The sequence below is a fragment of the Castor canadensis genome, chromosome 14 (genome assembly GCF_047511655.1).
Source record: "Castor canadensis chromosome 14, mCasCan1.hap1v2, whole genome shotgun sequence".
In the NCBI taxonomy this organism is placed as follows: domain Eukaryota; kingdom Metazoa; phylum Chordata; class Mammalia; order Rodentia; family Castoridae; genus Castor; species Castor canadensis.
Window position 1 is genome coordinate 38,808,656 of NC_133399.1, and position 27,744 is coordinate 38,836,399.

Here is a 27,744-nt window from a genome sequence, read left to right on the forward strand (position 1 = left end):
TCCTTCCTGGAAGCTGCCAGCACTGTAAAAATGCTCAGTTTATTACCGGCCAGGCAGGGAGAAGCAAAGTTCTGGGTTCTGTAGGGGAAACTGAGACCCAACGCCAGGAGGCAAAGGAACAGCGGGCCAGCTGGCAACCTGAGAGGGGTCACAGGTCAGTGGCTGGACCCCAGTCGTAACCCTCCTCATCAGAGGACTCCACATCTCGGGCTCGGGTAAACTTCTTCCTCAGGGCCTCCCGTTCATATGTCCTGTGAATCAGAAAGGAGGAGTAGAAGCCTCGGATGGGAGGGCGTGAGTTCCCCTAGCGTTACTGTGACTAACTCCACTAGGCACAGTGGTTATGGGCAGGGGTGAACAAGACTGGGCATTGTGAACAAACTTCTGTGCATCCCACAAAGCCCCAGTTCCAATGCTCACTCCTTCAATAAGCTTTCACAGTCATCCCAGGAAGTGGATCCCTGTCCCTTCAGCCTGTGTGCAGGGGGCTTGGAGTGGCCCTGTTGGGCTCTACCTTAGCCACTTGGTGCCATGAAGCCACAGCCTGGTCCTAGGACCCCTCCTAAGCCACAGTCTGAGTCCAAAAGAAAGGGTTCAAGGTCCCACACCCTATGTGGGGGCTCTTACCGCATACTGTCCTGGCGCCATTGTCCCTGGGGATGGTAGCTGTCCACCTAGAGAGAGAAGGGTTCACATTAACCCCAGAGCACGGGGATGAATAAATGCCCCATCCCACCGCAGTGGGATCCCAGGCAGTGCAGGGGGAGGGGAAACCATGGCAGAGACCTCCTGCCTATAGGCAGGGGGAGAATTCTATTTCTCTACAGTTCCCCAGAGGACAGTGCTTGTGCGTTCATAAATGGTTTAATGTATGTAAAGGGCTGACAATAGTGATGCCCCACAAACAGGCTGCCAGGGACAGGTGAGTGGGTTGAGCACTGCATCATTAAGACCAGGACGTCACAGATTGGTAGATGTTTACATCTAACTACCTAAGGTCTGGAGGAAAGGGTGCAGGTGCCTTAGAATTCCCTGAAAGATGCTGAGCCAGCCCCACTTAGACGAAGTACTGAATACACGTTCATTCTGGGCAGACACCCACCTACAGTGTGGCAGAAAAAGCACAGTTTTCACAAACACCCTGTGACAGTGAGACCCTTAGAACTTACCCCGTGTCCCAGAGGAGGTGATGCACAGGGCATCGTGGCCCAACCTCCCTGTCCACATTCTGTGTCTGCACTCAAGCAAGAAACCATCCAAAATATTTGGACAAAAAATAACAAGTAGCTGGGCGCCGGTGGCTCACATCTGTAATCCCAGCTACTCAGGAAGCCGAGATCAGGAGAATTGTGGTTCGAAGCCAGCCCCAGGTAAAAAGTTCTCAAGACCCTATCTTGAAAATACCTAACACAAAGAAAGGCTGGTGGAGTGGTGCAAGTGGTAGAACTCCTGCCTAGCAAGGGTGAGACTCTCAGTATGGTAGAGTGTACTGATCACACATACAACTTGTTTTAGCTAGTATTCAATACCAGGCCACGCGATTACATAAGGAATTGAAGCGTCCGCAGACTCCGGACTACACGGGGTTCTAAAGGAGATCCCCAGGGATACCCAGAGACACCCATACTTGTTTCAAGTGCTTGGTGGCTCAAACACCCCAGGTCTGAGTCCCAGAAATGGGTCCCATCAGAGACATTTTGAAAGCTCACTCCAGGCAGCCAGTTTCCGAGCTGGTGTCTCTGCTCCGTGTGGACCCTGCAGGGACCACTGTCGCCATGCCCTGCTCACCTGGGTCCCCCGCTGAGCCAGGATTCTCCTGTGATCCCTCGGGCTTGGGGGTTCATCCTCCTGCACAGGCTCTGAGGACCGAGCCAGGGCTGTTGATGGAGGCCCCTCATCCATGTCCGTGTGGGGTCCACCCTCGCCATCGGTGTAGGCACCCTCGCCATCAGTGTAGACACCACCCTCGCCATCCGTCTCCTCATAGTCACTGTTGGCCCGACTGTCGCAGCTGAGGTCCGCAGAGCTGTCAGCCAGGCCTCGGCGGGGCAAGTCCAGGTTGTCCTCCAAGGAGCCGTCCAGCTGTGGGTGGATATGGTCGCTGTGGCCAGCTCAGCTGAGCTGAGACAGCCCCCCTGCCCTGGCTGGCCGAGACCCCAGCTCAGGATGCTATCTTTAAACTGCTGTCCCAACCAGGCAAAGACCTGACCCCAGACCTCACTCAAGTGCAGCTTAACCCTGGGTCCCAGGACATCTGACCATCAGCCTCCATCCAAAGCTGACGAGCCCCAAACCTCAGCTGCACCCCATTCCCCAAACTGAGTTTTCAATCTCATCTCACTCTGAAGGGCAACCACCTCGGGTTGGACTCTGACCCTGGCCAGACCCTGACCACCTCAGAGCCTCCAGACCCCACAGGGGCCCCATGCCTGGCACCTGGTCCTCAGCTGTCCAGATGGGCCGTGTCTGCTGCTCTCGGATGGCGTCCTTGACCTCCTGGTACCAGGTGTCACCAGTGCCATGCAGGGGGACGGTCGCTGCGGGAAGAGGGTGTCAGCATGGCCAGGGGTCACTTCAGAACCCCCAGCCCCTAACCACCCCCTCCCGGCTCCCAGCCACCTGTGAAGAGGTGGGAACTGTGTTTCTGCAGCTTCTGAGCCTGGGCATAGAGGCGGCGGGTGCTGCGGCGGGAGGCTGGGGCCAGCCATTCTCGCAGGGCCTTGAGGGCTGGCCGGCTCTCTGGGGTGCAGAAGATGACAATGGGGTAGTACTGCACGTAGTTGAGGCGCTCAATGGCTGAGGGGGTCACATCCAGGAGCGCATGCTTATCCTGGACCAGGACAAAGTGGAGAGTGACAGGACAGTGAGACAGAAAAATGGAAAGACACAGAGTCTGAGGTCAGAGCGGACCCCGCCTCTCACATCCATACCCCAGCAATTTCAGCTCTGTGCCTCTGACCAAGCTGTGTCTCTCCCAGCCCCCCCCATCTCACACAGCATCTGAGAAAAGACCACGTGGGTTGGACACCCAAGCCTCAGTTTCCCCTTCCATGAGCAGGGCTGTACTCACTTTCTCTGCGATCACCCGCACAGTGTCCAGTTTGATGATCTTGGATGGGCTGTCGGTCCTCATCACACTCTCTGTTGGAGAGAAAAGAGGCCAGCAGCGTCAGGAGCTGGCTCCCACCCCTCAACTTCATGTCTACCTGGCCCTTTCTTGCTCAAGAGCCCAACATGGCTCCCATCACCCCTCAGGGAAAAGGGTAGCACCAGCAGCTCCTGCTGGCCACCGCCGAGCACTGCACTCACCCATCCCTCCTGACCTTGTCCCCACTGGTGAGCAGGGGGGCCTAAGTGGCCCCATCTGGCAGATGTTGACGCTGAGTCTCGGGGACAAGGGGCAGCCTCCCACACTGAAGCTCTGTCCCCACCCCAACCCCTAGCACCCACCATCCTGTTTCCTGTCTCTGAGGCTCTGTGACTCTGGGGACCTCCTGTGAGTGGCGCCCTGCACTGTGTGTCCTTCCGTGTCACTCATTTCACGGAACAAGCACTGTGTCCTCGAGGCCCCTCCACATAAGAGCAGGTGTCAAAATTAATTTGCTTTTTGTGGCTAAGTAATATCCAGTGTGTGGGTGGACCACAGTGTGTGTCCATCTGTGGCCGCACACTTGGGCTGTTTCCACCTTTATTTTTTTTTTATTTACTTACTTATTGCGGTACTGGTGTTTGAACTCAGGGCTTTGCACTTGCTAGGCAGGCGCTCTACTACTTGAGCCACACCTCCAGCCCTTTAGGCTTCAGTTATTTTTCCAATAAGGTCTCACACTTTTTGCTTGGGGCTAACCTGGACTGAGATCCTCCTTCCTGAGATCCTCCTTCCTGAGATCCTCCTGAGTAGCTGGGACAACAGACGCACAATACCATGCCCAGCTTTATGGACTGAAATGGGGTCTTACTAACTTTTGGCCCAGGCTGGCCTCAAATCATGATCCTTCCAATCCCAGTCTCCCAAGTGGCTGGGATTACAGGCATGATGGCCTGTGTTTAATTACTTGAGGATCTGCCATACTGTTTCTTGCAGTGCCTACACCTCTCTGCATTCCCACCCACCATGTGTGAGGGTTTCAGCTGCTCCACACCTTGCCATCCTCTGCTCTTTTGTTCTAGTTTCTACTGTAGTCACCGAATCTGGTATGCACTGGTGTCTCATGGTGGCACAAATCTACATTTCGCTTACGACTAACAACATGGCATGTGACCTTGCCCTTTGAACCACACCCAGCCTCCTCCCAGGAACAGCCGTCCATGCTCCAACTCTCCCTGTGACCCATGTGTTAAGAAGGATTCTGAGTGGAGCCAGACAAACGGTGCTCAGATTGAGGATGTCTGACCTGGGCATTGGAAGAAAAAGTGATGAGGTGTCTGCCCCATGTTTGCTTCTGTTTTTCTAATTCAACCCCCCCACCAAAAAAAAAGCATCACTAGCAGCCCCCTCCTCAAGTTGGCCCTTGAACTGGCTTCTCACCTGCAATTTCAAACTGGTCAGGCATCTCTGCAGTCAACTTCTGCATAGCGATATCTGCCACAGGTCCCAGGATCACCACCGGGCGCTTGAAGCTGGCTGAGGGGCAGAGAAACAATGACAAAAATCAGGATCCTATTCTTGGCAAAGACTGCTAGTGTCTTTCGTGGCCAGTTCTCCATTTCCTCCATAGTAATATACAGCTGTGTCCATGGTGGACTAGTGAGATGAACTACATCTCCCAGGCTCCCATGCAGCTAGGTGTGACCATGTGACTGAGCTCCAGCCAATGGGGTGCAAGCAGAGCTGGTGTAGGCAATGCTGGGCTGTGCCCTCTACAGGCAGAAGCTGCCTTCCACCACGTGTGCCCAGAACCTTATTGAACCGTGCAGGAGGGCAAAAAAACAAGATGCGGCTCCGTGGAAGAGCGTGCGCTCGGCATGCATTCGACTCAGCACGGCACACGAAAAAGAAAACTTTATTTTTGAAGTACTGGGATTTGAACTCAGGGCCTCACACTGGCGAGGCAGGTGCTCTATCACATGACCCATGCCCCAGCCCTAAAAAGAAACTTCTACTTTGGGCCCTAGCTAACTCAGCAGTGAGCTCTAACTCATGAGCTCTAACTCATGGGCCACACCTGGCCCACTGCTTGTTTTTGTCAGTAAAATTTTATTGGGACACAGTCACATTTGTTGATGTCCTGTCTGTTGTAACCTTCAAGCCCAGCTAAGTAGCTGCAGTACAGGCTATCTGGCCAGGAGCCAGTGACTTCTTCTCCAACTTTTTGTTTTATTTCATTTTTGGTTTTTTTGGCTGGAAAAGTTGGCTGAGCCTTGGCCTAATGGATATGCCATTTTACTAAAGGGGAAAAAAAAGCATTGTAGGGGAAGAAAGTGGGGAGACTGGCGCCCCTCTGCACTGGATCCTGCTCTTTCTCCCTTCCTTCCAGGCCGATCTGTTTTCTCTTAGGAGAGCAGGGATTAAGGGTGAGCGCTTGCCTGGTACAGCCAAGGCACTGGGTTCAACCCCAGCACCACAGGGAAAGAAACCTTGGCACTTTCACCAGCGGGAGGGAGAAATGCAGTGTGAGGGCTGCGGTTTTAAGTTTCTCCCTCCTGCACAAGGGCAGGTCCCAGGGCATCTGTGGAGCTCAGTCCCCACCTGCCTGGGCCACCTGCTGTTCCAACTCCTCTCTGGTTTTACTTTAAGGCCACACCTGGTGATTAATCACTTAATCCCCTCCCCCTGGGGCCCTGAGGGAGTAATCTCCTCTCTGCTGGAAGCAGGAGTGAGGCAGGGTTTCTCAAACAGGTGCTGAATGTTGTGTTCCTGTGGGGGTTTTTTGTTTTGTTTTGTTTTGTTTTCAAATAACATAAACTTTACCACTTTAAACCTGCACATAAAATATACAACAGCTCGGTGGTTTTTAGTACATTCACAGAGTTGTGAAACCATCTTCATTCCAGAAGACTCCATCACCCAAAAGGAAGCCCTGTCCCAATGAGAAATCAGTCTCCCCAGCTCCTGGCCCCCACAAGTACACTTCCTGTCTCTGGATTTGCCTGTGGCCTTTTGTGTCTGCTTCTTTCACTGAGCACCATGTCCTCAGAGTCCCTCCACGTGGTGGCGTGGCTCAGAGCCTCTTCCAGTGCATGGCTGTTACGGTTTGGATATGAAATGTCCCCAAAGGTTAATGTATTGAAGGCTTGGTCCCCAATGCAGGGTTCAGAGGTGGGGTTTCTGGGGTCCCCAGGGATCCCCAAAATGAACGATGTCATTCATGGATTAATCCACTGATGGGACATAATGTCATGGGAGGTGGAGCCAGGAACTGGGTGCCTCTGAGGGCACCATCTTGTTGTCTCCCTCTCTGCTTCCTGGCCCCTGTGATGTGAACTCCACTACACCTTCCGCCATGATGCTCTGCCCAGCCTTGGGCCCAGAGTAATGCATCTAGGCAACCATGGACCAAAAACCCCGTAACTGTGGGCCAAAGTAAATCCTCCCTTTTTAATTCAATTTTACCACTTGAGCCACACCTCCAGTCCATTTTGCTCTGGTTATTTTAGAGACAGGCGGTCTCTCAATGTATTTGCCCACTCTGGCCTTGAACCTTGATCCTCCCAATCTCAGCCTCTCAAGTAGCTAGGATTACAGGCATGAGCCACTAGTCCCTAGCTAAACCCTCCCTCCTTTTAAGTTGTTCCTCTCAGGTGTTTTGTCACAATGACAAAAGGCTACGTGATATGCCAATGTGTGGAGGGACCACACTGTGTGTGTCCATCTACCCAGGGACACTTTGGCTGGGGCCACCATTGGCTGCTGTTTCTTGGGTGCTGTGAACATTCATGCACAGGTTTTTGGTGGAACACCTGTGATCAGTGTGCATGTATTTTAAGTGTGTCTGCTTTTACCCCAAGCCAACAATCCAGCAACGGCAACCCCAATAACTGTACATCCTGCTCTCCTGTCCTGTCTCTGGCCACACAGGCCATGTGTGGCTACGGAGCACTTGAGGCTAGGAATGTCTCCTCACCAGATCATGAAGACTGCACAAAGAAAGAAGGTGAAATAGTTCATTAATAATTCTGATATTAGACTGAGTGTGATAGCTCACACCTGTAATCCCAACTACTTGGAAGGCAGAAGAGATTGCCAGTCCAGGCAAAAAGTTAGCGAGACTCCACCTCAATAAACGAGCTGGGTGTGGTGGTGCACACCCGTCATCACAGATACTCAGGAGGCATAGGAAGAATATGGTATAGGCCAGCCCAGGCAAAGCGTACAAGATCCGATCTGAAAAATAACTAAAGCAAAAAGGGCTGCAGGCATGCCTCAAGTGGCAGAGTGCCTGCCTAGCAAGAGCAAGACCCTGAGTTCAAACCCCAGCACTGCCAAAAAAGAAATTAAAAATCTGACGGTGGACACGTGTGGCCCCAGCTATTCAGGAGGCTGAAGCACGAGGATCAGCTGAGCCCAGGAATTCAAGGTCAACCTGGACAACATAACAAGACCTGGTGACTCACACCTGTAACCCTAGCTACTTGGGAGGCTGAATGAAATAGGAAAGATCAAGGTTTAAGGCCATCCCGGGCAAATGGTTCATGGGACCCTCACGTCCAAAATAACCAGAGCAACCTGGACTGGAGGTGTGGCTCAAGTGGTAGAGTGCCTGCTCTGCAAATGGGAAGCCCTGAGTTCAAATCCCAGTCCCACCCACCCCCCAAAAAGCAGTAACACCGAAATAATAACAGTTCTCTATTGTGGCTCTGGATTCCATCCCTAGCACGGTCTAAAAAAATTATTTTTTTGATGTTGTCTGAAATTATACTCTTTTAAATGCCTTGTGGCTTTTCGGCTAAGATCAAGTGAACTTATTTTTTTTTTCTTTTTTTTGTTTTTTCTTTTTGAGACAGGGTCTCGATATGCAGCCCAAGCTGGCCTCCACCTTATGATTCTTCTGCCTCAGCTTCCCGACCAACAGGGTCACAAGTGTGTGCTGCCACATGTGGCTTCGAAATTAAACTTTGGGTATAGCATGTCAAACAAAATTATTTTCAACTGTATCTTTTCCCTTTTTTAAGATTACAGTCATCCCTCGGTATGGACCTGGGCTTGGTTCCAGGTTCCCCCCAACGTGTACCAAAACACCACATATGCCCAAGTCCCTTCTGAAAAATGACATAGCATTTGCACAGAACCTCGGCACATCTTCTCATGGACCTTAAGTCATTTCTAGATGACTTATAACACCTGACACCATGTCCATGCTATGCAAATGGTGGTGCTATGGGGTAGTTTAGGGAAAAATGACAAGTAAAAAGTCTGGACATGTTGAGCACAAACGCAACTGTTCTTGGAATATTTTCAACCTATGCTGGACTGAATTGCTGGCTGTGGAACCTGTGCACACAGAGGCTGGTTACATACGTATTTATTCCTCACATTCTAGTTCTGTTGGAAATACAAACAGATTTGGGGTTTTTTTTCTGGCGGTGCTGGGGTTTGAACTCAGGGCCTCAAGCTTGCTAGGCAAATGTACTTAAGCAACTCTGCTAGCCCTGGAACCAATCTTAAGCAAATGACCTGACTCTTTTCCCATCTCGCTCTGCCCCTAAATGACCACGAGCAAGTGCCTTTGGTGGAAGGTCAGTGGCAAGGTCAAGGTTTGGAGGCTGACACTGGGGACAGGTGCCTCTGGCCCCCACACCCCTGCTAGGGCCCCCCACCCCCACCTGGCCCACCTTCTCGCAGCACCACACGTTCGTAGGGCGGATAGCGGCCCTGTCTGGTCAGTGCCGACAGGTCCTCACGGCTCCGCTGAGTTGACTTCTTGGCCCCCCGACGAAGACCCCGCAGCCGCCAGAACTCGGCCCTTGCATTGGAGCCCGAGGACGAGCCAGGTCCCATGCCCACGGCCCGCTGTGCAGCCTCCAGGCTGGCCAGCTGCTCGGCCCTGGGAAGGAGGACGACACTGAGCATGAGGATGGCAGAACACGCCCCAAAGGTGGTCACATCCTAACTCCCAAGACCCGTGGCTGTGTCACTTCCCAAGGTAGAAGGGAGCCTACAGGTGGGATCAAGTACAAGACCCTGAGCTAGGATCATCCTGGCTTATCCGGGGCCCAGTGTCACCATGGGGTCCTCATAAAAGGAAGAAAGCTAGCAGAATGGCTCCGGTGGTAGAGCACATGCCTAGCAAGCATGAGGCCCCAAGTCAAACCCTAGTACCTTGGGCAAACCAATTTGCAGCTCATACCTGGAATCCTAGCTACTCAGGAGGAAGAGATCAGGAGGATCATGACTTGAGGCCAGCCTAGGCAAATAGTTTGCAAGACCCTATCTTGAAAATACCCATCACAAAAAAGGGCTGGTGGAGTTGATCAAGCAGTAAGAGCACCTGGCTAGCAAGCGTGAGGCCCTGAGTTCAAACCCCAGTACCGCCCAAAAAAAGGGGGCAGGAGGTCACAAACAGAGACTGGGGGACTCTGAGCTGCTGATTGACAGGGGAGGAAGGGGTAGTGAGCCAAGGGATATGGGACCTCTAGGAGCCAGGTCAGACCCCCAGAACTGTGAGTTAAAGTCACTAAGGTTAAGGTCACTTGGTACAACCATGGGACACACATCTATCAACTATGTCCCAGCCTGACTGAACCATGGGATCATGCCAGTTCCAATGGGGAAACTGAGGCAGTGGCCAGGTGGCTTACCTGCTCTGATTGGGAATGACACCACGTTCTTGCTCCCGAAGGTCACGACCCATGCGTGCGGCCAGCCAGTAGCCTCCGCGGCCCTGGCTCTGCCCAGCACCTGGGTACAGTGTGTCCACAACGTGGAAGACGTCACCACGGGTGAAGCCCAAGCCAGAAGGCGGGCTGGGCTCCAGCTCAAAGTGTGTGCGGATGTAGAAGGAGTCGCCTACGCGGGACTGCACCATCTTCCGGAAGACTGGGGACAGAGAGACCTTTGTGAGCCTCTCCATCCCACATGACTGCTCCCCCAGGAGCCCTCAGGACCACGAGCAGTGAGGACGCAGAGGACACACACCATGCCCTGCGCTCAGCACCGGGCCACACAGTCAGGTGGCCAGTGCTCTGTGGGCACGCACAGTGACACAGGGCCATGGATGCGCACACACTCACTGTCCTGCTTCCGCTGGGTCACTAGCTCTATCTCCTCTCCCGGTGGTAGCCCCTGGAGGAACTGCACGGCCTCCTCCCGAGTCAGATTCTGGAACGGTGTGTCATTCACCTGCCAGGTAGGAGATGCAGTGAGGGGACCAGGCCTGAGCATCACCCACTGCACAGGAGACCCCAGAGGACACCTGGGAACAGCTTGACTTAATGGCCTCCAGGACTCCTGTCCGTGGGAGCCACCAGGGAGGGCTGTGACTGGGCACCACCCAGTAGCAGTGTCACACTGACAGGAACAACTGATGGTGTCACAGCGACATGAGGTCCTCAGCACAGAACCCAGGCACCAGCCCGCAATGTCTGTGGTAGAGGCAGGAGGATCTCAAGTTTGAGACCAGCTTGGTCTACACAGTGAGACCCTGACTCAAAAAAAAAAAACAAACAAAAAGATGGGCTGATGGCTCATACCTGTAACCCTAGCTACTTGGGAGATCAGGAAGATCCAGGTTCAAGGCCAGCCCAAATAGTTCACCAGACCCCCATCTCCAAAATCACCAGAGCAAAATGGACTTCAGGTGTGGTTCAAGTGAAACCCTGAGTTCAAATCCCAGTCCCACCAAAAAAAGAGAGAGAGAGAGAGAGAGAGAGAGATCATGACAGGAAAGACAAGGCCACAATCCCACAAAGCAGGAACACAGAAAGAACACCTGCCCTGGGGAAGCGTGGCAACACGGCCTCCACCTGGCCATGGGGTTTCCACTTAGGGGACCCAGAAGTGGGGTTGTGGCTCCTTCACAAATTCTCCACTCAGATTTTAAGGTTGTGACACCAAAAAGATCATAAGAGCAAGAAAGGGGCCAGGACTGGGAGAAGGAGCTGGACTGGGCTCTGACAGACTCGTCAGGCCATCAGGAAGAACCAGGCCAAGCCAGGATAAGGATACAGGGTGACTCAGAAAACGACAAGATGGAGGGGAAGAAGGGACAAGTAACCTGGTTTGGACACACTGTCCATGTGGTCAGGACACAGTCAACATGGCTGTGACAGGAAAAAGGAGCCTGTGACCTTGCTAACAAGACAAAGTTATGACCAGGATGTAAGGTTGTGACCTGGACAATGAGATCATGACCTAAACGAGGCTGTGACTCAGGCAGGAGACATAAACTGCTAAGTGCCCACTTGGGTGTTGAGTCCCCCGGGGGACCCCAGAGGAGGACACAGAGACGGTATAGTCACAGGCCGGACCCAATGTACCCTCCGCCCACCAAAGTGTGCTGACTGTCCCTGGGTCACCTGTAGGATCTCGTCACCCTCCAGGATGCCTTGTCCATCGGCTGGGCTGCCCGCCTGCACCCCCGACACGAAGATACCCACGTCATTGCCCCCGGCCAGCCGCAGCCCAATGTGTGTGCCCTTGGGGAAGCAGACGACCCGTGTGTCAGGGCTGTACCTGTGGGGAGGGGCACAGGTCAGGCCAGGGCAGTGATGGGCTGTGCCAGGCAGCCTTGGCAAGCCCGCCCCCTACCCGGTGCCTCAGTTCCCCAAAGAGCACAGGTTGCAGTCATTCCATTCAACCAAACAGGAGAAGGTAGGGTTGCAGGGATGGGGAAATGTGGCCCCAAATGGGGGGGTTCTCAGGCCACTCGGCTGTTTCTTGGGTACACACCCACGTTCCTCCAGGCTCTGGCAGCTGGGCACCTTGTAAATGTCATAGCCACTGTTCCTGGGCGAGTCTGGAATAGAAAAGCCGGTCTCTTCCCAAACTGCTGTGCCTGTCCAGCCTCCTGACCTTTGCTTTGGATGTCCTGCCCCTCCAAGCACCGTCCCCACCTCCTCTCACGCTGCTGACACAGCCCTACCGGTAAGGATCAGAAAAGCCAGGAGCACAGTGCTCAGAGTCACCGCCCAGTGCCCTCCACCCACCTGGTTCGGAGATGGTTCTGGAATCCACCGACCTTTCCCGCCGAGGGCTCTCCCTGGGGGGACAGACTCCAGGTGAGGCGGGGGGGCGGCTGTCCATGGACAATTTGTTTGCTTGTCTTGGGTTTTTTAGACAGGGTCTCTCTGTGGAGCCCAGGCTGGCCTGGAACTCTCCATCCTCTTGCCTCAGCCCCCCCAAGCACTAGGATTACAGGCAGCTGCCACCACACCCGACTTATTTTATTATAAAAAAGCCGCAGAAGTCAGACACCAACACGTTCGCCTGTCATCCCAGGAAGTGCAAGTTCCAGGCCAGCCTGGCTACACAGTGAGGCCCTCACTCAAAAACCAGAAAAACCCATAAAGGTTGTTATGGACGTCAAATTTATGTCCTCACCCGGCACCACATTTACGTCTTAAGCCCTAACCTACAGTGGGATGTAGTGGGAGGTGGAGCCTCTGACTTCAGTGGGGTTGGAACAGGAAAGAAACAGAAAGAAAGTGCTCTCTGGCCCCACTGTGAGCACACAGACCTGAATCACCAAGACCTTGAACTGTGAGCAATGAATTCCTGGCATCCCAGGCCCCCTGTCCACACTAGCGTGTGGACAGGCCTCAAGTGACAATTTTCTGCCAAGATATGTGGTATCCAGCACGTACAGACCAGGGCTGTGATCTGAAGCTGGACACGGGACAGAGGCAGTGGGAGCCTTGAGATTGAGCTGTAAAAAAAAGAGGACACGCCCTCCTGTCCACCCTCAGCCAGAAGCCACACCCAGTGTCCCTTGCCCCACGACCAGTACAAACACAGGGGAGTCTGTCGGGCTGGCCTCTGGGCTTCGCTGCCTGTGCCTCGGTGGAGGTGGGATGTGAGATGGTGGCGCCTGTGATAATTCCGAGGTGAGGTCCGAGATGTCTGTGGGGAGGGGGTACCTGGTCAGCCATGGCCACAGGGCCAGCATGGACCCATTTCATAGAGGGGAGCGACGAGGCCTCCCAAACAAAGGGCCCCACGTCAGCCACAGCCCCAGTTAGAAGATCCAGCCTTGAGGGCTGGATGTGGTGACTCAGGTCTGGAATCCCTGACCCCTGTGCAAGGCCAGTTGGGGCAAAAGTTAGGGAGACCTCATCTCAACCAGTAAAAACCGAGTGTGACAGCACATGCCTGTCACCCCAGCTATGCATAAACAGAAGGATCACGGAGATGCTATCCCAAAAATAACTCAAGCAAAAAGGGCTGGGGACATGGTTCAAGCAGTAGAGCACCAGCCTAGCAAGTGTGAGACCCTGAGTTCAACCCCCAGTACTGCCAAAAGTAAAAAAGATCCAACCCTGACTTGCTGTGTGGCAGACCTGGCTTAAAGATGTTTGCTTGGCCCTTCTGGTGCTCCCCACCAACCCTGTCCTTCCTCTAGCCGCTGCCCAGCCCCTCACCCTCCAGAAGAGAGCTGTCACTGTCACTGACAGCCGGGGGAATGTTCACCAGGAACTGCCCTTGGTCCCTGAGCACCAACAGGGTCAGCTTTCCCTCGGACTTCTCAATCAGCCGCCGCGTGTCGCTCAGTGACAGATTTTGGCTGGACACCCCGTTGATCTGAAAGGGACCAGGAAGGAACAGAGAAAGAGAAGTGGGTGAGAGATACTAGAAGCAGATGGCTTGGCTGGGGGGACTAGAAACAGACAATCTCCAGAGGTCACTAAAAACAGTTCCTCTGGACAAGTGTTAGAACTAGATTCCTGCTGCAGGATGGAGACTGTGAAAAGAACTGACTGTCCACAGAATTCTAGAGGACAAACTAGAAATGAGTGGTCTCTCCTCTCCCCCAGGGAGCAGAAATTGTTCACTGGGCAGGAGGACAGATCTGAGGGTAACACTAGAAACCGCTAATTAAAGACGAGGGAGCGGACGCTGAGGTGTAGAAACAGACACGCGGAGGTGGATTGGAAACACACAATTCCTAGAAAGGGCTTTGTATCATCTCTGCCTACACCAGGAATCCATTCCTATCATTGTCCCTGGGGGTGTCTCTTTTCAGGAACCCTAGGGATTGTGAGTTTCTAGTGCTCCCCCAGTTACGTTTCTAGTGTCTGTCCCCACCGCTAGAAACAGACAGTTCCTCAGGGTCACTAGAAACAGATGACTCCAAGGAGTTATCTGGAAGTGTTTTGGAACTCCAGTCCTGGGAATCACTAGAAACAGACTTTCAGGGGCAGAACTGAGAAAGAATCCAGTCCTTGAGGCAGGTGGTTTCTCTAAGTCTGCTTTCTGGGCCGTTAGCCTCTTGGGGAGAGTCCAGGAATCAGCACTGCAGCCAGCACGGAAAGCCGTCAGGGTACTAGAAACAGCCAAATCAGTGAGAGTACTGGAAACCAAACCGACATTTGGCAGTGGAAATGCAGAAGCTGGAGAAAGCAGGGCTCTGTGCCTCACCATCCCCATCAATACAGGAAGAAAATGGCAGTCAGGGCCTGGCTCTGGAAATCTGGCTGACTGATTGGTGCCACTGCCCGCCCCAGCCTCAGTTACCCCACAGATGAGAAAGGCCAGGCTTACCTTCAGGATGAGGTCCCCCTCCTGCAACCCTTGGCTCCGGGCAGCCAAGCCGGAGTCTGTGATGTGCTTAATGTAGATCTGACTACCCAGTTTGACCCCGAACTCTGTAGGGAGGAGGGAAACTGAGGCAGGGCTCTGGAGACAGGTGCCTGCTGTAATGATGGCATCTGGGACCCAACCCTGCTGTCCCATCACCCAATCACATCACCACAGGCTTTGATGTCCCACCCTCCAGACAGGCTCTGCAGGACCACTGGGTGACATCATGGGAACACTGATGCCACATGTGGGTCTGAGATTCAACGGCCTTGGTGACCTCTACATAGGGGGAGAGGTCAGGCCCTATGTGACCATGCACAGGTTAGTGACAAGTCAGTACTAGTGACACCATGATTACAGAGATGTGACTGTCACTGCAGTCATGATGGGGGACAGGAGTAGTAGCTCACGTCTATAATCCCAGCTACACGGGAAGCAGACAGAGGTAGGAAGATTATGGTCAGAGGCTTGCCAGGCAAAAATTTGAGACCCTATTCAAAAATTAATTAAAGCAAAAAGAGATGGGGGTGTGGCTCAAATGGCAGGGTGCCTGCCTAGCAAGTGTGCGACCAAAACTCTGAGGTCACAATACTGTCGTTAAATTCAGACCAGGGCCAGAAATTACATTTCTATTGATGTGGCCATGATGAAATGTTTGAGTGGACTGCAGCTGCTGTAACAAAGTTAGTGGCTTTAAAACAACACAAATCTGTCATCTCATGGTCCTAGAGGGCAGGAGTCTGACAGGGACCTCCCTGGGTTGTAGTCCGGGTGCAGCACAGGGCAGCTCTGGGGAGGACCCGTGTCCACCCCCGTCCCCACTCCTCGAGCCCCGCATCCCTTGGCTCATGGCCCCTTCCTCCCTCTTCAGAGCAGCAGCTCAGGGTCCCCCAGTCCCTCTCTGCCTATGACTTCCTGCCTCCCTCTTACAAGGACCCTGTGTGACACTGGGCCCCAGACAATCCATGGTGATCCCAGCTCATGGCCTGGGAATCGCAACATAGATGTCTCTGGGGGTCATTCTTTGGCAGACCACACCCAATAAAAGTCCAGACACCGCATCAGTGACATTTTCCCTTTCGGGGGACACCGAGCCCCACTCCCCCTCACCTTCGCTGTTTCTCCTTTTCACCAGCACGGACTTCACCGGCTTCATGATCACGTCCTGCCTTGGGAGCCGCTTGTAGCCAGACACCAGGGCCAGCCCATTGGCCTCAGAGCCACCACCCGGGCTGCGGCGTCCGTGGCTGCCAGCCCGGCTCCGGCGCCCTGCCCTTGGCCGGCGGGATCGCTCATCCCAAGAGTGGCCTGAGCCACTGGAAGAGCCACCTTCATAGCCCCCGCCGTGGTCAGCCTCCTCATCCGAATCCTGGTGCCCTGGGCCAGGCTGGCTGGCCTTGGTGGAGGGTAGCTGGACCTTGCGGGGACGCTTCACTGTCTGGTAGGAGAGGGGACAGGACAGGTCAGCTAGAAGCAGGGGGCTGGGGGAGGCTCTGCACCATCCACTGGGTGGCCCTGGGGACCCCAGTCCCTCTCTGGGCTTCAGCACCCAGGCTGTGAGTTGAGGACAAGGACTGGGCATAGCTCAGTGCCTGGCACACATGCGGGAGGGTTCCACCCAGCACCATAGAAAACCCAGGAAATCAGGTTCCAACAGTCGACACTTCTACACCAAGAGTGACAGGACCAGGGACAGGGTGGGGTTGGGGATCCAGAGACCCTGTGATGCTGGGGCTGCCCCTCCCCCCTCCACCACTCACGATATTGGCTAACTTGGTGCAGGTTTTGAGAATCTGAATGGCAAAGGCGGACGTGACATTTTCCACAGAGACCCCGTTCACCATGACAATGCGGTCCCCTGTCCTGAGGGAGAGGACAGATCTCAGGGAGGAGGCCTCATGGCCCCATACCTTGCTTGTCCCCACAGACCTGCAGCACCTCCAGGTCTACAAGGCCTGCTTCTGACTTGTTCATGTCCCCGGGTTCAGAAAGACACTTATTCATCCTTCCTGCCTCAGTTTCCTCATCTATGAAATACAGTAAGATGGAAGTCCCCCTTTCTGAATCTGGGCTGCACTGGGCCATATCACCTGTCAGCCACTCAGGGCTCAAAGTCATTTATTTTTATACAGAATTCCTAGGAACCTCCTGCCACCTAGGGCTGAGGCCACTGGGTCTTCTCTCCTGCCAAAAAAAGATGTTCCCAGGACTTTCCATTTCAGGAGCACCCTGGGGCCATAATGAAGAACTGCACTCAAGGACGAACCAGGAACCGCCTCAGGGAAGTTAGGGCTGAGTGGCTGCTGCCAGAGCCAAGTCCTGTGTTGACAGAGCCACAAGTGCCAGGCGTTTTCCCTCCTCCTGGCTTCGGCTACGCCAACCCGCCCTCCCCCTGTGGAACCACAATGGTGGCCTGGTTCTCACTGGAGCCTGCCCTCGGCCGGTCCTCCGGGCACCACATCCGACACGATCACGGATCCACTGGGCCGGTCCCGGCCTCCGGATATGGCGATGCCAAAGCCACGGCGGGGGTCCTAAGGGACAGGGGACAAGAAGAGCTTTACTTCTAAGACAAAGGGGCTTCTTTCTTGGAGCTGGGACAAAGCCACCATAGTCCCACCACCTCACCAGGTGAGGCTCACCTTGCTCAGCGTGGCTGTATGCTGCTCCCAGATAGTCAGCTCCTCCATGTCTGCCACCTGGGTTGAGGGACAGGGAAAGGGACACACATCAGGACACACAGGCTCACTGGAGAATCCAGATGTTTTCTCATCTGCAAAATGGGTCCCTCCCTCCCTCCCCTGCCCACAGCCCTCCATGGCTCCCGCCTCCCTCAGGCTCAAAGCCCAAGTCCTCCCTGCAGCCCACAGGGCCCTGCACAACCTTCCTGTCCCCTCCCTGCCTCCCTCCTCCCTCTGTCCCCCTCGCTCCCTCTGCTCCAGCCACACACGGCCCCCCTTGCTGCTCTTCCATCACCCAGGCTCGTCCTGCCCCAGGGCCTTTGCCCAGACTGTGCCCTCTAGAATTCTGTTCTCCAAATCCCTCACCTCCCTTCATGGTCCTTGCCCACTTCCCTGGTGAGGTGCCCTGACCACTCCATTTAGAATTGAACCCCTCTCCATCGAAGAGTCACTCTATTATCCCATTACAGGTGAGGAAACGGAGGCACCAGCAGCAATCCTCAGGAGGCTGAGGCAGAAGGATCAAATTCCAGACCAGCGTGAGCTGCACAGTGAGACACTGTCTCAACAGAAGCAGACCAAGATCCAGCCTCCAAGACAGAGAGAGATCCAGCCACCATCGTGAGAAGTAATAATAATGACGGATCTCCTTTGTGTCGAACGAATAAGCCCTACTACTCTGCTGGCTGCCAGCAAGAGCACTTGTACCCACTCATCGAATTCCCAGAATGACCCGAGGAAGTGGCCCTGCTATGAGTCCTATTTCACGGGGGAAGAAAGGGAGGCAGAGAGAGGCACAGTAACTCACCCCAGGTCACACAGCACCTCTCTCCCAGCCTTGGCTCTTAACCACCACCCTTCAGTGGCCTCAGCTCATTTCCTTTTTCCTTCTGGGCTTATTTTTCAAAACAGAATCTTTCTCTTGCTTTGATGATTACGTGATTAAATGCCTCTCCCCTGCCTGGAATTTTTATTTCTTGGCTTTACTTTAAGAAACAGCCCCTGGGTCGCCGGGGCCCCTTGGGGAGCTGGGTACAGGTGGCTGGGCCTGTCTCTACTTGTGTGGGTTCGTCTCTGCGGATACCAGAGGCTTTCCCTAACACCACCCAGGGCTCCCCATTGCCCTAGGATAATGCCAAGCCTGGTCCACCACAGCTTGGCTCATCTCCAGACCTCTGCCCTGGCTGTTCCTGTGCTCCAGGACTCTGCTTGCCTGTCCTCTGCCTCTTGGGACTTGGCTCAAATGCCTCTCCTTGGGAGGTCTCTCCTTGACCACCCTAGAATCTCAGTAACCACCAGGCACCGTATCATCTCTCCTGATTCATTTATTTGCTTTTATTCAGAGCATCTAAAATCATCTTTATGTCATTGAATCATCACTTGGTAAGTTTCTGATCCTTCTTCCCCAAACTCTTACTCATTCTTCACAACCCCAGGCCTACGGTCTCATCCTCCATTCCCAATGCATGCATCTCACATCCCTCCCTCTGGCCCAACCCTGATTATTGGGGGCTTCTCCCCCACACTCCCCCCAAGTTTGGTAGGCTGGGCTGCGGGCTCTGGGACCCCCACATTGTCCCCACAAGGCCGTGCACTGGGGGAAGGCTTTGAGGAATCAGTGAAGGGTGGCTGTTCCAGTACTGGCTCAGCCAGGTGTGTCCTGACAGTCCCGCCCCACCAGGTGAACTGGGAAGGCACCGTCCCGGTCCCGCCCCCTGCCACCTGTGGACACAAACACCAGGAGGAGCCGCCCACAGGGACTAAGGAGGAGTCGCCAGCCCCTGGCCGGGTCTCTGCTGCCTCTCCCCTCCCCCACCCCCAGGAACAAAGGCGGGGGAGGCTGGAGGGGCCGGGCGCTGTCCCTTGTGTCCTGTCAGGAGGTGGCCGAGGGACTTTCAGACCCCGGCCGTGTGGCCCACTGCAGCCTGTTTGCCGCTCACCCGGGTTCAGGCTCCTGGACGGCAAGGTAAAGTCGCTCTAGAGGTGCAAGGACCGCCATCGCTCCCCAGTGCAAGACGGGGTGCAGACCCCACCCCTCGGTGCAGGTCAGCAACTCTGCACACAGTAGCCGCCTACTAAACGCAGATGGCCTCCCACAGCCTATGCACTTAGAAGCACCCCGCCCCGCCAATGAATCACTGTGGGCTTCTCACTGCGCCCCTACTACACGCAGGGCGCTCCCACCGCGGCCCCCGCAGGACCCCGGCCCCACGCCCTCTGCAAACCACAGAGGCACGGAGCATGGGCGCCCTGGCTCCACGTTACACCGCGGCCAGAACACCGGGATTCGAACCCACGGCTCCGGGGACAGGCGGCGCGGAGGAAGCCCCAGAAGGGTGAAGGGGCGCGGGCACGCCTCGCCGTGCAGCCCCCGGGCCTCAGTTTCCCCACCTGTTCTGTAGGCAGAGGGTGTTCTGGGGTCTTGGGTTCAAGCCCTCACCATAGGGGGTGCCCTCTTCCCCCCAACCCTCGGCGGGCCACTTGCCTGGAATCTCACCGCCATGTCCACCCCCCGCTCCGCAGCGGCGCCTACCCGCGGGGGGCCTGGAAACCGTCAATCCGCCCCCACCCCGGCCCAGGGGACGCAGCTGGGGAGGGTCGCGGCGGAGCGGGGGTCCCGCTGTCGCCCTCCTCCGGTCCGCTTCGCTGCTCCCGGCGGCACCTGTCCCTCTTCCTCCTCCAGGTCGGCGGCCGCCCCGCCCCGGCCCGGCCCGACACGCCTCCGGGAAGCGGCGGAGGCGGCCCCCGCCCCGTGTCCTCCATCCTCGGCTCCAGGCCGCCGGACACAGAAATCCGCACCGGGTTTTCCGAGGAGCCGAGCCTTATCCCGTGGCCGGAGCTGGAATGCAGCCCCAATGAAGCTGCGAAGAAGACCCGGCTGGGAGAACAGCCCGCGGGCGGAAGGGAGCCGGGGAAGTGGGAGGTTTGTCCATCCGTGAAACGGGCACATTTTGAGGTTCATCTGAGAGGTCTCTTGAATCAAGAGCTCGTGAAGAGCCAGCAACCTCGGGCTCTTATCGGAACACCCACTCTCCAGGAGGATGGTCCATATCCAGGCTCACAGCAGTTCACAGGGGAAACTGAGCCCCAGGAGGCCAGGGACATGGGCTTTATGAAAAGGCCCAGCTGCGGCCTCTCAGCTCGGACTTCACATCCAGCTCTGGGCTAAGAGGGGATGGAGGGGATGGAAGGTGACTGAGAGCGGGGCAGGGCGGGAGGACCTTCTCCAGGCTCCTGGGGGAAAAGGTCAGCCTCCTCCTACACCTGGCGTCGCCCCCAGGCGCCCCGGGTTCAGAAAGACTGGACCAGGACCAAAGCAGGAAAGCCTCTACCTGGGCGTGGGGGAGGGAGGAAGTCACCTGGATGGGTGGGGCTGCCTGTGGCTCCGCCCACACATTCCTCCCTACTTAAAAAAACAGCCCCTGCCCCACCCCAGCTCAAGGTCCAAGGGGTAAATATGGGCTCGAACACCTTCCCCTCCCTGGTCTGCAGTCAGGCTGGGCAGCAAGAGGAAGCAAGAAATGGGAGGCAAAGCAGAAACACAGGGAAGTTCGGGAAGGCTTCCTGGAGGAGAAGGACATCCCAACTGGGGTTTTGAAGGCTGGATAAGAGTTTGCCAAGTGACCAGGACACAATATCATCAAAATCTTTGAAGCCCTCAAAAGTTATTTCTCATTCCATCCACTGCAATATTAGTCAGGTGTCTCAACTAGCTAGTCAGCCCCTCAAGGATCCCTGAAAATCCCCAAGGCAACAAAACCTTTACTGAAGGTTATCCCTTCTGGGGACCCACTTGGATCCTTGGGCCGAGGGGGTTCTGAATTTGCTGTGCGACCTCAGGAAGTTACTTCCCCTGTCTGTGCACTCCTCCGCATCTGCAATTGAGGAAAATGATAGCTTCTACATCACAGAGGGGTCAGGAGGACGAAAGATGCTTAAAATAAGACGCTAATGTGCCCTGCTGCTCTACCCCAGCTGTGGGACCTTGTGCAAGCCGTTTAAACAAGGGGGAGAGGGGACAGAGACTCAGTTTCCCTGTCATAAATGGGGAGAATTACTGTAACTGTTTCCAAGCACTAAATGAGGGGTGGCTGTGTATTATCAGGAAATGTGACACAGCCATTTTTAAAACGATGAAAGAAAGGCTCAGAGACAGCTCAGTGCTCGCCAGGGTTGCACAGCAGGAGTCCTTCACCCCAAGATGGTGGAAGCACCATGGACCCAAACGTGACGCTTAGGGACCAGAAGGCAGCGCACTCACACAAAAGCTTAGGTAGGAGAGGGCTGAAGTTTTTTTAAATAGCCATCTGCTTGTTTTAATGAGTCATAAGAAAATCATAAATTCCAGGCCGCCCCCACATGCAGATGGCAGCTGTGATTGCAAGGGGGACGGGTGACCTGCAGGTGAGAGAAGTTGGTGGACAAGCCAGCATTTCCGTCCCCGCCACCTCCAGACCTCGGCACGGCGTCTATAAAATAGATGGGTGGACGCCCCAAGTCCCGTCCTGCTTACTCACTCTCAGCCCAGCTCTGTTACACGCAGCACCATGCACCCATTTGGCAGCCAAGAAAACAGAGGCTGCCGGGCCCCCTAACAGAGGGAGGGAGGGAGGCAACCCCCACCCCAGACCCCTTGTCTCCCTCCTGCCACCCACCATTCTGCTCTCACATGTTCTGCTCTGGAACCCTCAATAGCTCCCTAGTCCCCACCATCAGCCTTTGAGCTCAAATCTGTAAGTTGGAGACAGCAAAGTCAGTGCCACGTCCCCGCACCAGGTAAGACCCCTTGACACCCCACACACACACTCCCGACCGCCAGACCACGGCAAGGAATTTAAGGTCTCGTTTCATCAGTCCCCTCCGTCATTCACTGGTTCTTCTGTCCATTCCATCATGCACTCAACAAACACTTCCCTCCCTACTAAGTGCAGAACCTGATGCCATCAGACCTGGAACCAACTGTGCACCTGAGGCTGCAGTACCAAGTACAATCAGGGGGGCCTAACAGGCAAGGAAGCCAGGGGCTCCCTCCTGAAATATCTCGGGGTAGGGGGGTGGATCCTGCTCCACCCCTTCTGAGAGCATTGAGGGAAACTGAGGCCCAGGAGTTTGGGCAGAGGCCCGGCCGAGGTCCTTTGGCGGGATGGCCAGGAGAAGGTGGGAGCCCTGGAGGGTTATGGGGTGAATCTCCCTGGGGCAGGATTGCTGCAGGGAGGAGGCTGAGGTCCTATGTGTGACCTAACAAGTCTGACCAGAACCCAACAATAGCCTGGAAACTCTGCAGCCGGGCACTGGCTCATTCTTTTAGTACTTATTGAGCACCCACTGTGTACATAGTCCTGAAGTCACAGGCTATAAGGAGACACAGCCCAACAGAGGCCCATGCTTCTCAGGCAGGATGAAGGACAGTCACATGTGATAAAAAGGACAGCCACACTTCTGAGATGTCCGGAAGGACCCAGGTCCCCGAGGAGGAGGTGGTCCTGGAGATGGACCTGGTGCGTGGGACCCAGGGGCAGTTAGATTTGCTGAAGCGGGGAAGAGCTTTGAGGAGGGGTGGGAAGGTGCTCCAGGCAGAGAGCACAGGCTGTGCAAAGGCCCTGGGGCAGGACGAGCCTGGGTGATGGAGGAGCAGCGAGGGGCCGTGTGGCTGGAGCAGAGGGAGCGAGGGGGACAGAGGGAGGAGGGAGGAAGGGAGGGGACAGGCAGGTCGTGCAGGGTCCTGTGGGCTGCAGGGAGGACTTGGGCTTTGAGCCTGAGGGAGGCAGGAGCCACAGAGGGCTGTGGGCAGGGGAGGGAGGGGCTGGATGGGCGCTCACGGGTGCCCCCTGCTGGCCTCAGGGAGGAGAACAGGCTGTGGAGGTCTGGTGAGAGCTGGGGACCAGGGGAGAGGACTGTGCTGGACCAGGTGAGAGATGATGGAGTCCTCCAGGTGGAGACCCAGGCGAGAGAAGTGGATGGATTCTGAACTGAGGGTTCTTTTTGTTTTTGCAGCACTGGGGTTTGAACTCAGGACCTCACGCTTGCTAGGCAGGTGCTCTACCACTTGAGCCACTCTGCCAGCTCTTTTTGCTTTGGTCATTTTTCAGATAGGATCTCAGGTTTATGCTCAGGGCGGGTCTGGAAACTGGTCCTCCTCTTTATGCTTCCCTTGTAGCTGGGATGACAGGTGCTCAACACCAGGCCCAGCTTATTGGTTGAGATGGGGTCTCGTGAACTTTTTGCCTGGGCTGGCCTGGAACTGCTATCCTTCTGATTTCTGCCTCTGGAGTAGCTGGAATTACAGGCATGAGACATTGCACCCAGACTTTTTTTTTTTTTACTGGCCTTGAACTAATGATCCTCCTGCCTCACCCACCTGAGTGCTGGGATTACAGGCATGAACCACCACACCTGGCTCAACCCTTTTTTCAAAGGAAAATAAGCCGAGTGCCAGTGGCTCACGCCTATAGTCCTAGCTACTCAGGAGGCAGAGATCAGGAGGATCAAGGTTCAAAGCCAGCCCAGGGAAATAGTTCGTGAGACCCTGTCTCAAAAAACTGTTCACAAAATAGGGCTGGTGGAGTGGCTCAAGGTGCAGACTGTGAGTTTAAGCCCCAATACCAAAAAAAAAAAAAAAAAAGGAAATAAAAAAACCCTTTAACCTCAAAACCAAAGGCTTCAGGCCAGCATTCAGGGATGTCACCTCAGACCTCTCCACCTACCTGCCCAGCTGTCTGTTCTACTCACCTGTTATAATCTTCCCCCTTCCTTATCACTCATGCGGCCTCTCTCTGTCTCTCATTGCTCAACCCCTATGAGGGGTCCAGAATCCCTGCACTCCTGCCTCTGCGGGCTCCAGAAAGGGCTTAGTCCCTGGTCCCCAGTCTCCCCAGTGTGTCTTCCCCACAGCAGCCACCAGGGGACGCGGTGAGCCAAGCCAGGTCCTCCCTCCCCTGCCCACAGCCCTCCATGGCTCCCACCTCCCTCAGGCTCAAAGCCCAAGTCCTCCCTGCAGCCCACAGGGCCCTGCATGACCTGCCTGTCCCCTCTGTGCCTCCCTCCACTCTGTCTCCCCTTCTCTCTCTCTCTCTCTCTCTCGCTCTCTCTCTCTGGGGGGTGGTACTGGGGTTTGAACTCAGGGCCTCACACTTGCTAGGCAGGCACTCTACCACTTTAGCCACTCAGTCCTGTTCTATGATGGGTTTTGTGAGATAGGGTCTTGCAAACTATTTGCCCAGCTGGCTTTCAACCGTGATCCTCCTGACCTCTGCCTCCTGGGGTTACAGGCCTGAGCCACCAGTGCCCAGCCCCCGTCTCCCTTTCTCTACCTCTGCTCCAGCCACCTGAACTCCTTGCTGTTCCTTCATCCATCAAGCTGGGTCCTGCCCCAGGGCCTTTGCACAGGCTGTGCCCTCTGCCTTGAACACTTCTCCCAAACACTAGTTGGCCAACTACTCGGGTCCTGCAAGGCTTTGCCCAAATGCCACCAGATGCCCAGATCTTTCTATTTAAAGTGATAAAATGCACCTAACCCATGCTGTGATGTGACACAATTTTCTTCCTTATTGTGGTTTTCCTTTCTTGTCTGTCTTCTTGCCCATGATACTAGTCACCAAAACAGGGGTCTTGCTCTCTGTTGTTCCCTGCAGAACCCCAAGGTCTACTCCCTGAGCACCTGTCATACAGTAAGTGCTCAATAAACGCTGCTTCACTTCCTGCTGCACTAACCAGCCCCACTAACCCCAGCCCATTCCAAAGGGTGTCAGGCTCCACCCTGTATAAACATGGCTCCTCTGGCACCCGGCCAGGCCTGGAGGAAATAGGACAGCCCAAACTCCCTGTGGTGGACTTTCCCCAGCACTCAGGGCCACGCGGAAGTGAGAGTCAGGCAAGCCGGGCCTTCTGTAGATATTGAGGGGAGAAGCAGCGCACAGACCTTCCTGCTTCTGCATTTTGGCTCATCTGCCTGACATTCCTACTTTGCTGTGCAACCCCAGAGAGGGCTGACCCTCTCTGAGCATGGGACCGTGGCACTGGAATTGAATTCTGTGTTCTGATTTGGAGAGGAATGGCTCACCCTGACCTCCGTGTGACCTGTCATCTGTTTCCTTGTCACTTGGTCTCAGCAGCGATAGCCAATGATATTCATTGTGCAGAGTGAAAAATCGAGGTCCGGGCAGGAAAAGGGGCTAGAGCTTCCTGAATGAGGGTTTTGTTTTTTTTCTCCAATTCCCAGCCAGCGCAGCATCTGATGGCAGGGATGTGTCCTGTCCCCAACCCACCGTCCCCTACCCTATCCCCAGAGCCCACCGGATATCAAGCCGGCTACCTCTCATGACCACGATGCCCTGCAGTAACCCCAAATACTGGACCCACCCTGCACCCCAGGATATGGACACTGTTCCTCGCGGGCCCCAGAAGGCCTGGACAAAGAGACCCGAGGTGCAATCAGACACTAGCCCCTCGGGGAGCTCCCTGCCTCCTCCCTGTTTGGGAGTGAGTGACCCAGAAAAAATTCCCGTCACCCAAGCTGCATCCACCACTCCCAGGCCCATCCTGAATTTCTCAGTTATGAGATTTTACTGGTGGAGCAAAGATAAGTGACCCTGAGGTCCTGGAGGGTTTCCCACTGTGCACAGGACTGGAGGGGCAGGGGAAACTTGGGGGTCCCAGGGAAAGTCCCAGGTGGCTTGGGAACAGGCCAGGTGCCAGCCAGCCTGCCTCACCTGCCAACTCCCCACTTCAGGGGTGATCTGAGGACCCGCCCCCTGGGGACTGACAGCCCCTGCCCACCCTGGGTCAGGGAATTAGAGACCAGCCTGTGTCCCTTCACTGCTCCACTCTCCGCCATCACCTGTACCAACAATGGCCCTTTCAAGGCACGGGCCCCAGCGTCCTGGGCTGTCAGCCAGGGCAGCCAGTAATCCTTAGAAACTATGTCAGATGCCCACGCAGGACGCCAACATCCGGCTGGCTGGGGAGCAAGGAGGCATTTTGGGGTCCCAGGCCCCTGAACTGCAGGTGCCTGGCTCCCACAACACCCCAGGGGTGGGCAGAACAGGACTGGGGGACTTACCTGTGCTGCAGGTTGGGTGGACTCTGAGTGGATGGCGGGAGCCAGGTCCTGCGTCCCCGTCTGGCATGGGCAGTGGGGAGGGGACCGAGGATCCCAGCTCTCACCAGGCAACCTGTTTGCCTAACCGTTCCTCCCTCGTGGTGGCAACGGGCAGGCAGGTCCCTGACCAGGTGGAACCAGTACAAAACGTATGCAGGCCACTGAATAAGTGAGAGAGGCCGGTTGGTAAGGGTGTGTGGTCTGTCGCAAGGTGTGCTCACGTGGTAGCAGCTGGCCTTAACCCCTGCACGCCTGGAGGCTGGCACTCCAAGTCCTACTTGTGCGGGTGCCCTGAACCACTCAAGGGTGGCACACAGTAGGAGCTCAGAAGAAACTTGTGAACACATTAAGGAATGAATGGGCCACACCTCCAAGCTCCCCTACTGTCTTTCTTGGGCCTCCAGCCATAGGACTTTTGCCCTTGCTGTGTGGTTTACCAGGGATGTCCTCCCATCAGATTGTAACAGAGTCATTCCTTCCATGCTGCAGATGTGTGTGCAAATTCTGCTTCCCAGCTGAGAAGGAACCTGTTCCCTATGCAGAGAACTTTCCGTCTCTCCCCACTGGGTAGCTTCCTGACCCCCAGCTGTTCGCATATGAAAAACGGGAAAAATGGCCCAAGTGCAGGGACTCATGCCTGTAATCCCAGCTATAAGGGAGGCAGACACAAGATGCTCATAGTTCGAGGTTAGTCTGACCAAAGTTAACATGAGACCAAATCTCAAAAACAAGCCAGGCATGGTGGTGCAATCTTTCAATCCCAGCTACTGAGAAAGTGGAGATCAGGAGGATCAAGGTTCAAAAACAGCCTTGGCAAAAAGTTAGTGAGACTCCATTTCAACCAATAGCTGGGTGTTGTGGTGTGTGCCTGTCATCCGAGCAACACAGGAGGCAGAGGTAGAGGGAAGGAGGGTCAAACCAGACCAGGCAAGAAGTGCAAGACCCTATCGGAGAAAAGGGCTGGCAGAGTGGCTCAAGTGGTAGAGCACCTGCCTGACAAACTCAGGGCCCTGAGTTCAAATCCCAGTGCTGCCAACAAATTAAAATGAAATAAAATCAATTTCACCTGTTTTGTTCTCTCTCTCCCTCCCTCCCTCCCTCTCTGTCTGGTGTCTCTCTATGTTGCCTCCCAAGTACAAGTAGCTGGGGCTACAGAAGTGTGCCCTGCCATGTGATCCTTTTTACTTTGTTAAAATGTGGCTATCAGAAAAATTTAAATAACATTTAAAAATTTCAATTGAAGCCAGGCACCAGTGGCTCAGGTCTGTAATCCCAGCCACGCAGGAGGCGAG

At 55.1% G+C, this 27,744-nt stretch overlaps 1 protein-coding gene across 4 annotated transcripts; it reads right to left on the bottom strand.

Annotated features, from left to right (window-relative positions):
- Positions 1–20: 20 nt before the first annotated feature.
- Positions 21–26,636, bottom strand: Tjp3 (tight junction protein 3). Of its 4 annotated transcripts, none has more exons than XM_074054280.1 (21): positions 26,414–26,636; positions 17,317–17,373; positions 17,099–17,208; positions 16,435–16,537; positions 15,785–16,112; positions 14,636–14,739; positions 13,516–13,675; positions 12,889–12,997; positions 12,085–12,137; positions 11,828–11,894; positions 11,455–11,611; positions 10,171–10,279; positions 9,739–9,976; positions 8,773–8,984; positions 4,529–4,624; positions 3,071–3,141; positions 2,620–2,830; positions 2,437–2,537; positions 1,789–2,082; positions 628–674; positions 21–251 (listed from the first exon to the last, which is right to left on the bottom strand). In XM_074054280.1, the coding sequence occupies exons 2-21, from the start codon at positions 17,362–17,364 to the stop codon at positions 149–151; spliced, it is 2,721 nt and encodes a 906-aa protein (XP_073910381.1). In that variant the 5' UTR covers positions 17,365–17,373; positions 26,414–26,636; the 3' UTR covers positions 21–148. The 4 variants fall into 4 exon arrangements, with proteins under 4 accessions (XP_073910381.1, XP_020024216.2, XP_073910383.1 ...); XM_020168627.2 differs by lacking the exon at positions 26,414–26,636 and adding an exon at positions 19,841–20,051; XM_074054282.1 differs by lacking the exon at positions 26,414–26,636 and adding an exon at positions 19,889–20,046.
- Positions 26,637–27,744: the final 1,108 nt, after the last annotated feature.

Bases quoted from the DNA above. Each gene is read 5' to 3' on its own strand.
- Tjp3 (XM_020168627.2), bottom strand. The intron at 12,138-12,888 runs GTTTGTACTGGT...CTGTCCCCCCAG, and splicing joins AGCCCGACAGACTCCCCTGT to GGAGAGCCCTCGGCGGGAAA. The intron at 9,977-10,170 runs GTGAGTGTGTGC...CTCTGTCCCCAG, and splicing joins GACCCAGCGGAAGCAGGACA to TCTTCCGGAAGATGGTGCAG.